Genomic DNA, 12,250 nt, shown 5'->3' on the forward strand with positions numbered 1-12,250 from the left:
CTCAATGAAATAGAGTTTGACACCCCTAAACTATTGTACATATAAGTTGTTTTTTTAGAATCTCTTTAAGAAAGGAGCCTATATGGAAGACTTATAATAAAGGTTATAAGTAGAGGTTATCGCAACGATCCCTAGATTCTACTTCTGTAGTGACAGCATAAGCCATTCACTTCACCCTGAACATCTATCATGCATCACCCACACAACTGTCCTTCCAAAACAACCAAGAGTTTGCAAGATATCTTACATTTCCAACATAGGTCTCTCTATAAGCTTTCAGATATATTACCCATTTGACTTTGATAAGCCTTGGTTTTGTGCCAATTGGATTCTGAGAACATTTTATTCAGCATCTGTTATCTTCTGTAAGTTATATTTCTAAAAGGTTTGTGGATATTTTGAGGATTGCTTATTTTGCCTTTTTTTTTTTCCAAGTCTCTCAGCGTGCATTTAAGACCACAAGACAGTTTGACATTTTAGCGCCACCTTCTGGGGAAATAGAAGAATGAAACAGAAATAATGATCCGTTTCTAAAGTCTGCTTTGAAGGACAACTATACTGCAGATGCATGTTCGATGCTGCTTGAGGAAAGCCATGAAATCCCACTGTATCTTGTTGGATGAGTGCAAAAGGGAAAAAAAAATGAAACCAGGAATTCCTAGTAACCGTGATGGTAGGGAAAGCAACAATGATTCAGCACCTAGCCCATCCATGCTATTACCATGATGATCCTCTTCCTAGACTTAATTTAAATATAGACTCTTAGACTACACAGTGTTAGTGTACTACAGGTGCAAAATGAAAATCAAATAGTGACTGAAATACCCTTGTGTACTGACACAGCTCTCCAGGACAGATCTAGTGACCTTCAAGAACTTTTATCCAATTCTGCAAAGCTGAGAACATTTAGTTCTCCAAACTACAAAACTCACTCAAGCACTGTTTCTTTTAATATCAAACTTGGCATCTCTGTAGAGTATCTACAGGAAAATACAGCGGCTTTTCCAATTTATACCGAGTTCTGTTTCTACTCTCACAGACCCCCGAACGTTCAGGGCAAGATCTTAAAGACTGATGTACAAAACCTGGATACACACAGCATACACACTATTAGCAGCTGAGAATTACCTATGGTAACTCTGCCTCCGCTACTATCTCTCTAGACATAGGCAAAAGGAAGAACCACACACCATCGTGGACACTGGTACCTGATGTCACATGAGCCCTACAGGAATTTCCAGGATCCAGAAATCAACTCTTAAGACTTCTGACCACATATCTGAAAATTCCACCATGGTCCATTCCTATTCATTCCTAAGTGTTAGACTAGGCATCATCTAAAATTTATTGGATCAAGAATTACTAGGAGCTTCTGCTTTGCTCCTTCAATAACTACACCAAAGTTATCATTTATTTGATTTATATCCACCTTAACTATCTTAGTTACCTTCAGGATAGACAACTTAAAAATATTGACCTAAGTAAAATCTTATAAAAGCAGTTACCCTCAACTATTCCCTTATTCCGATGAACAAGACTTTTGGCTAGGCTAGGAAGACTTTTCTTAACCACAGTGATATTTGGTACTGAGAACATCTCCTAACAGAAGTACATTCCATAGTAGGACGCAGGATAAGAGAAAACCCTCTTCGGGGTATTCACAAAACAAGTTAGGAAAACTTTTAAGAGAGCCTTTTTGCCTGGTCTTAATGTCAAGAAAACTTCAACAGTGAGGGAGATAGTTCCTGAAATTGTCAGATCATGAGCTATTTCAAAACTTCAAAATACAAAACCAAATATTTGGAGGCCTCCCAAGCTAAGGAAACCGTCAGCGTTGGTGACAGGTATTGCAAATGAAAGGAGACAAGAAATGAGAGTTGTGCAAAATGACTTCCCTCGCTGCGGATAAGACCTGCAAAATGAGTCAGGATTATCTTGCATTCTGGATGCTTTCCAAATGACAACTCCCAAGATTCTTCATAAGAAAACTAGTAATTAAAAGGTTAAATTAGCACTGACATTGTATTTATTCATGAAAAAGTTATGTGTGGGGATATATTACCCTCCTATAGCATACATACATACATGTATGCATGTACATAAGCATATATATGCACCTTCTCTAAATATTCTGACTTTATAAGAACACATGTACGTCAATATTATGTTGATCAGTTTTCAGCATATATTGATGCCTCTACATAAACAGAAAGGTCTTAGAGAATGAACGAACGTTTCATTTTGTCTAGGTTTCCAAATGTCAGAGGGCTTCATTATTAGATGTTTTACAAATACTCTGATTCATAAAACAGGCACACTGCGAAGAAAAGACTTACCTTTAAATAAGACCCATAATATTTGGTGACATATGGACTGTCACACTGACTGAGTACTGTTATTTCTTGCTGTATATCTTCTATTTCATCTTCCGCTTCTTCAAGATCAATAATTTTTATAGCAACAACTTTCTGTGTTCGATTGTCAATGCCTTTAAAAACTTCACCAAACGAACCTTTGCCAATCTTCTCCAATTTTGTAAAGAGTTCTTCCGGATCTGCCTTCAAATTCTGCAAGAAATATTTCAATGAACATAATAAATAAAGCTGAGGTTACTGGATTCTTGATTCTTCCACTTAACACGGAATAAATTCCAGAAACAAGATATATAAAGGACTCAAAACAAAGGACTCATGAAAAATAATGCAAAAGTAGAGGGGGGAATATTTGCTTTTTAAAAATTATAGGATTATTATATTTGGGGGTTTGCAAAACTGAAGGACTTCAGCAAACAACCAGGAAGTTGGTTCAAAACAAAACAAAATTGGAAGGGGAAGTGAGGGAAAAGGATGAAGAGAAGACAAGGGTATATGGTATTGTGTTTTGGCCATTATCTCTGCAGTTACTTTGAAGACTAAGCTTTACACACTATTTATTAAACATTTGCCACCAATCTCATCAATTTAAAATTCAACCTCCAAACATGATAGCAAAACTTTACCTTCCTTTTTCAATAAAATTATGCAGTTTCACACTGTGGAGTCTAATATTAAATATACTAGTGCTGTAATAAATCTTTTAATTATAAGCAAAAGAGAGCAGATTGATCACAGCCAAGTATAACTTAAACATTACACAAAGTTAACACCATTATTGAACTTCCATTATTATTTAAGATTAAAACACCATCCACATTTGTATGGGTTACAAATCTTCATAGGTAACAACCATAAATTGAAATAGTGGGAAAGGATGAGGAAGGCAGCTGAAGGAAAAATAACAAGCTATCATCTCACTGGAATAGTTTGCCACTGCGACTTCCACAGAATTGATCCACATCATCAGCTACTGAAAGATGTATTTTAATTAGTCTGTTTTTGTTATCAATATTTTTGCATAGGCACAGAATGAATATATTTGACTTATAATAAAAAAGGACCTAAGCTGTTTAACTCCAGTTTAGTTTGGCTGATGTCAAGAAAATCTAAGCAGAATTGGGATGCCATGAACTCCCTATGACCGTGATGGCAGGTGGCATATGGAGTCCTCCCTGCAGGCACATGAGGCGTCGCCCAGCTCAGCTCCACTGTGCAAGCACATGCGCCTCCCACCAGCCAGCTGATTTTCGGATCTCTGTGACGCATGTGGGAGACGTGCGTGCACACGCATGCAAGGGGGTGGGAGCACGGGTGTATGTGGCACTCCCCCCATGCCCTGTTTTTGATTTCAGGAGGCTTCAGGGATGCCTGCTAAGCCCAAAACAGGGCGCCGGGTGGCGTGGGATGTCACGCACATGCAATTTCGGCACACAAGGAGAAAAAGGTTATGCCTATGGTTTCGATGGTGAAACTTTTTAAAAAAAAGCACTTCCTGGAAGTAGCAATGGTAAACCATTATGGTCAAAATAATAATAACTTGATCATGCTCATGAAGTCAGCAACTGTCAGTTCACACACCAGAAAGTATTTTCCTTCTATGGTTCTGTGCTATGAACCTTTTGGAGAAAAAAACTAAGAAACCTATGTATCTCTTCTCAGGAAAATGCATTTAAATGAATCTAGGCAGTATTTACAAAGGAAATCTATCATGATACTCATGGCAAATAAGTAATATAGTAATATATGTATTCCATTATGGTAACAAAGCAATACCGTAACGATTCTAGATAGTTTATATTTAGATTTATTGGTGTGAGTGAACATTTTTTGGAGATTAGAGGTCATAAATTCCTTTTTCTTTGCATACATTATTGAAGGGAAAGTTGAATTTCAGTTAGTTTAGTCAAAATAATTTAATCAATCTTTTTTCTACCCAGGTACATAGAAACCCTGAAACGTAAGCAATCCATGTTTGCTTCACACACTTTGTGCAATTACAGGTAGTCCCTGACTTACAACAGTTCACTTAGTGACCATTCAAAGTTGCTAGGACACTGAAAAAAGGGACTTATGACCATTTTTCACAACTTATGACCATTGTAGCATTCCATGGTCATGTGATCAAATTTCAGGAGACTTGGCCACTGACTCATGTTTATGATGGTTGCAGGGTCCCAGGGTCATGTGATCACCTTTCACAACCTTCTGACAAGTAAAGTCAATTCACTTGGCCACCTTGTTACTAACTTGACAGCTGCAATGATTCACTTAACAACTGTAGCAAGAAAGGGCATAAAATGGGACAAAACTCATTTAACAAATGTCTCAATAACAGAAATGTTGGGCTCAATTGTGGTCGTTAAGTCAAGAACTACCTGTACAATTAATTATGCACAGTGCAAAACACAGTTGGCCAATTAGCACCTGCTTAGGGAGGTGGGCAATTTTATTTTCTGCATAAAGATAGTCCCCAACTTACAACCACAAATGGGACTTGAATATGCATCCCTGAGCCATGTGGTCATAAAGCCAGAGGTCATGTGACTTGGAAACTGCAATCCCAGCACTCCCCATTAACTGAGAATTGCAGGTCATTGAGCGAATATCCATCCATATCCAAGATACTTTGGGCACGAGTTCTCCCATTCCCAAATCTCAGTAGCAACAGCAATAGCACTTAGACTTATATACTGCTTCATAGTGCTTTTATAGCCTTCTCTAAGCAGTCAGCCTATTGCCCCCAACAATCTGGGATCCTCATTTTACTGATCTCAGAAGGATGGAAGGATGAGTCAACCTTGAGCTGATGAGACCCGAACTGCTGGCAGTCAGCAGAAATAGCCTGCAGTACTGCACTCTAGCCACTGCGGTGCAGGTGTGTTTTTTCTAATTTCCTCCACCTGCCTATCTCCCCATCATCTCTGCCCTTCTGGCTGCCCTGCACCCTGCCTAGTGGGTAGAGGCAGCCCCCCAAAAGCATGCAGCACTGAGACTATAGTGCAGTGAGAAGCCACAGCCACTCCAGTCCACTTCAGAAGCCCAGCGCCAAACCGCAGCGTCTGGGAAGACCAGTAAGTAGCAGCATTCGTTCCCCTAGTTGCCTTCTCTCCCACCTCCCCACACGATCCTTTTACCACTTGTGCCCAACCATCACAGATGAAGCAGAAGCACCTCACTGCCTTTGCCATCTTTTCAGGTTGTCTCCAACTTCTCCAGCAAATGCTTCCAACAGGTGCCTCTCACCACCACCAGCCCCTGCTGCCGCCAAACCCTGATCCAGCAGCCTGGCAAAAATAAGGATGCCAGCCAATGAGGAAAACCAGAACTAGTTTCACCCAGTGAAAAAACACAGAAGAGCCACAGGTAGGAAGTATGAACCAACCCTATTCCAACCTGCAGCGTTTTCCCATTGGGTGAAACCACTTCGGGCCTTACACCATGGGCTGGTATTCTTATTTGCACCATGCCACTGGGCCAGGCTGGGGAGACACATGTATGAAATGTTTGCCAGAGATGCTGGAGCACCGTGGTGGTCCCGGGGCCAAAAAGGAGACAGCCAAGGCAATGAGACAAAGTCAAAAGTGGGTGTGGGGAACTGGGGGAGAAGGCAGCTGGGTGAACAAATGCTTGCTGGGGCTTCCTGGGCACCGAGGTTTGGGGGTAACTGGGGCAGGCTGGGTTAGCCATGACTTCCAGGGGCTTTGCGTGAGTCACTTTGCTGTGACTCAAGATCTTCTTGCAGCCCTAAAGCCACAGGGTTCTGTGTCTGCTTGCAAGGCAGGGTGTAGGGTGCAGGGTGGCCCAAAGGGTAGAAATGGGAAGGGGATTGCGGGGGGGGGGGGGGGAGAGATAAGTGCAACTGAGCTGCCAAGCAGCCAAATTTTGATCCCATGACTGAAGATACTGCAACAGCCATCATTTCAGAGAAGGATCGTAAGTCGATTATCTTTTTCATAACTTTGAACAGTCACTGAACGGACAGTTGTAAGTCAAGGATTCCAGGCATTGCTAAAAGTCAACAATGACCCAACCCAAGCTGGAGGCATCCTGCATAGGCTGAAGAAAGATTAAGTCATCTCTCAGCCCCTAAACCCTCCTATACACCGTGAAGAGGGAGCACCTCAGTATAGGGAGTCCTCAAGTTACAACAGCACATTTAGTGACCGTTTAAAGTTGCAACAGCACTGAAAAAAAGTGACTTATGATCATTTTTCACACTTACGACTGTTGTAGCATCCCCATGGTCCAGTGATCAAAATTCAGATGCCTGGCAACGGGTTCATATTTATGACGATTACAATGTGCTGGGGTTATGGGATTCACTTTTGCGACCTTCTGACAAACAAAATCGATGAGGAATCTAGATTCACTTAACATTACTAACAAATGCAATGGTTCACTTAACAATGGTGGCAAAAAAAAGTCATCAAATGGGGCAAAACTCACTCAACAAATGTTTCGCTTAGCAACATGAATTTTGGGCCCAATTATGGTCGTAATTCAAGGACTACCTGTACAGCCAGAGGCACGGCTCCACTTTATTTCTAACCTCATTTCTTTGGAGAATAAATGTCTACTTAAGCATAAGCATCAGTTCAGGTTTAGACAACAATCTGTCTCACAGAATGTGGAGAAGAATGCCGGGAATTCATCCTGAGAGCCAAAGGTTTTCCAAATTGTCTTAGATTAATATGTGTTAGATTAAATACTGAAGCAGGCAATAAAGAAACAAAGTGCAACTGAGAACGGAAAACTGATAAAGCATGAAGATGATATTGAAATTGTGACTTTCAACAGTAATTTATAACCATACTGCATGAAAGACTATTAACAGGATATAAAATTCCATGTTCAATAGGCTTTTTAGTGCTAATCCTAATACTGTAGATATACACTAGAATCCAACATGCCAAATATAAATATAACGCTTTGAGTTGACTATCTAAACATGTGTGTGTGTAGGTAGGACATAATAATGATGATGATGATGATATATCTAAATCCCAATTTTCTTCTATCATAGATTTCAAGGTAAATACCATATTTTTCGGACTATAAGACCCACCAGTGTATAAGACGCACCAAGATTTCAAAGAGGTAGTAAGAAAAAAACTTTTTGGTCCTCCCCGCCCCCCAGGAGTAGCATGCAGGCTTCAGCAGTGCTGGGGGAAGGCAAAAATGCCTTCCCCCAGTGTTTTTCACTGAAACTGGAGCATTTTTACCTTCCCCCAGCCATGCTGAAGCCTGCAGAGAGCTTCTGGGGGGTGGGAGAATGTAAAAACACCCCCGGTTTTTTTTGTTTTTTTTCTGAAAAATGGCCCATTTTTCACAAAAATGGGATGCGGGGCAGGGCTTCAGGAGGCCAAAAAATTGCTGTAATCGGTGTATAAGACACACCAACATATGCATGCTCTTTTAGGGGGAGATGTGCGTCTTATACTCCGAAAAATATGGTATGTAGGCAGAACCAGGTCCACATAGTTTCAGCAAAGTTCCTGTATTTTTAACTTGCTCTTTCATTAATCCTATTTAAAAGTAAATCCTATTTAAAAATATTAAGAGCCCAAATTAATTAAGCAGCAACCACACACTGGAAAGTCCTGAGCAACTGAATAGTTTGTTCCCTTTCCTCAAGACAACTGGAACTCAAAATGATTCATCTCAATTCGACAAAATGGTGTTGGAAGGAATGCACAGAAAATCAGCTAGGTATACCCTATATTCTCTTTCATTTTGAATGACATTATGATTCTAAGCACAAGAGCTACACAAAGCATTTTCAAGAGGCATTTCCCGGAATACTTTAAAATAAAGCAAGGATCTCTGTCTTTGGAGCATTAAAATAGCTACATCTTTTGCAAAGCTCACCTGTGCTTAACCATTTCAAAGTCTGTGTGTGCACAAGCAACACTTTTTGCTAGTCCCAGTGAGACTGTTGCCTGCAAATGCCCACACAGGCAACTGGGGTCAAATAACAAATACATTTAAAGATTAGTGCTGTAATAAAATAAACAAATGCATTTTCTTTGGACAAGCAAGTCTTTTTACGAGTAGTAATAACTTTTTACATTTTAGCGTTACCTAGGAGTACACAGAATCCTAGGGATCTGTGGCTGAAATAGCAATAAAAGTAAAAAATATATACAGATGCATAATCGTTGCAGAAAGGAGGTGGTCAATGAGTAAAAAGGAAGCTGATTCATCTATAGCACTGATTTTTTCCTTTTTGTGCTTCCCAAAATGTAAGAAGTTATGCTGTGAAGTCACTTGGCCACTAAAATGAAGCTGGAGAGTTAATCACAGTCCATCTCCATTGTGTGCTTGATTTTATTGTACTTGCTGCTGACTTGTTTAACTACATGGGTTGGCTTCACTGCGAGCATCTGAAATATGTAATTTTGATAAATAAGCAAACAATGCTGCCTTAACCAGTTTGATGTCCCTTCCAGGTATGCTCAGCTAAAGTTTCTATCATCCTCAGGCAGCATGGCTAATACTGGTAATTAGGTCAGGAACTGCATTACAACACACCTGGAAAACATTTGGGAATGACTACATAGCAAATTATTCCAGATGAACAATAGGGAATTTTTTTCCAAAGGTTTAAATTGTAAGGATTCCCCCCCCCCCCAACTAACATAAGACAAGTAGGCTAGGAAGTTTTGAAGAATTGATCATTTCAATTTAAGATAGTCAAAAAGCCTTCTTAAAAATAAAATACAAGTAGTCCTCAACTTACAACCATTTGTTTAGTAACTGTTGAAGTTACAACGGCACCAAAACAAGTGACTTACAGCCATTTTTTTTAAATTATGACCACTGCAGCATCCTCAAGGTCACGTTATCAAAATTCAGACACTTGGCAACTAAATCATATTTTTTATGGTTGCAGTGGCCGGGGTGATGTGATCACCTTTTGCGAACTTCTGACAAGCAAAGTCAATGGGGAAGCCAGATTCACTTAACAACTGTGTTAATATCTTAATCACTGCAGTGATTCACTTAACAACTGTGGCAAGAAGTATCATGAAATGGGCAAAACTCACTTAACAACTCTCTTGCTTAGCAACAAAAAAATTTGGGCTCAATTGTGGTCATAAGTCGAGAATTTACCTGTATAGAATATATTTGCAAAAAACTAAGGCAATAAGTTAAAAATGTAAAATAAAAGGACTTACTATATGAAGATATTGTGGAATAATGTTGGAAACTCTTTTTGAGAAATGATTCAGAAGAATTGAGCTATAAGGTGCCATTCACACAATTATGCTGTGGCGGGTAGAAGACTAACAGGTAACCTATATGCAATTTTCTGATACAACTTGATTGATCCACTGGATACAAGATTGATCCAATGAGAACTTTAAGTAGTCTTCTCCCCATTTAAAAAACATATTTAAATATAGCTGTACTTGGATAATATCGTACTGTATTTGTCAAAGTTTTAAAATCCCTTTTGATGGCATTTTGAGATAGGTTAAACTATGACTTACATTTTTAAAAAGTAAAAATGTCCTATTTTTGCCATTTATAATTCAACACCGGGAAGTCCAATCAGGGTGAATCTCACTTCCACCAATAATTATACCTATATTTCAAACCATGTAAACTACGTTGAATTCACACAGAAATCCAACATTGTCCAAGAGGATCCTGGAGACTCTTGTATTATGATCCTGGACCCATCACTGTAGTGGACTTTTACCTGCCAAAAGACAGCTTACCTGCCAGGTAGGAACAAAGTAAGTAGTCATAATTTATTTTGACCCACTTTTTTTAAAAAAAGTCTTTGTGTATATGTGTATATCACAACCCTCGTTTAACTGTACTCCAGTACAGTTATTGGAGGAGGCAGCAGAGAATGAGAAATAACCAGAAGATGAGGGGGAAACAGAAAACATGGAATCTTTATAACTTCTGCTTCTTAGTCAAACGCTAATAGGATCAAACTTCAGCATCCAATTAATGTCTTTTTAAAAGATGGAAGAAGGTGACTTTTGAAAGGAACTACCGGTATGACAAAAATCAATTATCTCAGCAGAGGACCTGGACATACAATAATCTTGAGGTCAGAGAAATTGGGTAATATTCTGGGTGCTATACAGAGTCTGCTAATTGAGGAAAAACCCAGTATCTTTGGTTCAAACCTCTCCTCCCACTTCCATTTTTTGATCTACAAGATATAAGATGAGGTCCTATACAACATTTCGGATCTCTGGAATTCACAGGGCCTCCTAAAGTGCACAAGTCATTGAGGATTTGAGTTATCAGGCATTGAATTCAAAACAAAAAGATACAGTACCTTGAAAGTCCACTACATAGGGTTTTTTCTAGCTACAGCTTCCCTATTCCCATTCAGTCTCTCAAATGTATAGGCACAGTCCAAACACCACTTGTAAAACATAGCCATCAAAGTAGAAGAGCCCGAAAGGATCCTTTTCATTAGTGATTTTTCTTAAAATGTAGATTTTAAACTCTCCACCCCCACCCCCAAGGATTACCTCAGGAATGCCATCCCAATGCTGCCTTCCTACAGCTTGATTTTGTTAACCAACATTAACCAAAAGAGCAAGTGAAGATATAAAGCATTTAAAAGAGAGAGGGAGAGAGTTGGGGTGGGGGGGGAGGAATATGTTGAAAGAAAGAGTGGGGAAGGGAGGGGGAGAAAGAGGGAGAGCAAAGGAGAGGCTGGGAAGGACAGGGGGAAAGGAGAGGGGGTGGGAGGGAGAATAGAGGAGGAGAGAAAAAGAGAGTGGGGGAGGAAAGAAGAGAAAGGAAGAGTGGGGTGAGAGAGAGGGTGGTGGGAAGGACAGGGGGAAGAAAGGGGAAAGGGTGGGAGAATAGAGATGAGAGAGAGAGTGCATGAGGGAGAGAAAGGAGGAGAGAGGGAGACTGCGAGGGGGGGAGAGAGAAGGTGGGAAGGACGGGGGAAAGAGAGGGGAGAGAGAGGGGGAATAGGGGGAGAGAGAGAGTGGGGAAGGAAAGAAGAGAAAGGGAGAGGGAGAGAGGGGGGACAGTGGGAAGAGAGAGGGAGAATAGGGGTGAGAGAGAGAGAAAGAGTGCAGAGGGGAGAGAAAGGAGGAGAGGGTGGGAAGGAGGGAGGGAGATGGCTCCCCAAATAACATCTGCGGTGTCCTCTACAAGTCAGCTCCAAATGAGAAGCTGGGCACGTACACAGGGGAGCAGCGCAGGACGCCCTGAAGGTCAACCCTTCTTCCAGCAGATCAAGAGGGGTCTGCAAAGGTGGGTCTGGGTCGGTTTGTTTTTTTTGGCCAACCCAGGCAACTTAGTGGGCAAGGGAGGAGACGAGCGGGGCGCATTCCTCGCCCTCCCTGGTTGCCAGGGGCGCAGATGGAAGAGTGGCTGCACCAGCGGCCCCCGCCTCCCCTCGCCCCCTCTCCGCACGTGCCTCCCCGCCCGCCCCTGTCCCCGCCCGCTGCCGGGGCTGACACCCACCGAGCGAGGAGCCTCGTGCCAGCCCCCGACCAGATAGCCGCAGCGGACCCCCCCCCCCCTCCCACAAGCCCTCCTCCCGCCAGGAGCCCAGAGCGGCTTCCAGCCCAAGCAGGGAAAGCGAGGGAGGAGGCAAGAGAAGGCCGGTGGGGTGGGGAGTGGGGAAGGGAAGCGGGGCTGCTTGCTCACCTGCATCCCCGGCAGGCCGGGCTGCTGGACAGGGGAGTGAGCCATGATGACGGAAGCGGCAGAAGCAGCGCTTGCTCTTCCTCCTCCTCCTCCCCTCGAACCCCCCTCCCCCTTCCACCAGCTCCGGACAGGACCCGAAGGATTCACATCGGTCTCCGCTCCGCACAGCGATCCTCCGCTCCCCCTTCGGCCCCCAACTCCCCCCCTCCCTCCCAACACACACACCAGAAAGA

General features: G+C 41.9%; 1 protein-coding gene across 1 annotated transcript in view; it reads right to left on the reverse strand.

Annotated features, from left to right (window-relative positions):
- STK24 (serine/threonine kinase 24) overlaps window positions 1–12,250 on the reverse strand; it is a 34,884-nt gene extending 22,634 nt beyond the window's left edge. Inside the window, exons 1-2 of the mRNA XM_032226669.1 lie at window positions 12,018–12,250; window positions 2,337–2,567 (exon numbers count right to left, since the gene is read on the reverse strand). Of these exons, the coding sequence (XP_032082560.1) occupies window positions 2,337–2,567; window positions 12,018–12,062 (276 nt within the window). The 5' untranslated portion in view covers window positions 12,063–12,250. The remainder of the gene's footprint in view (window positions 1–2,336; window positions 2,568–12,017) is intronic.

Source organism: Thamnophis elegans, chromosome 11 (assembly GCF_009769535.1).
Source record: "Thamnophis elegans isolate rThaEle1 chromosome 11, rThaEle1.pri, whole genome shotgun sequence".
In the NCBI taxonomy this organism is placed as follows: domain Eukaryota; kingdom Metazoa; phylum Chordata; class Lepidosauria; order Squamata; family Colubridae; genus Thamnophis; species Thamnophis elegans.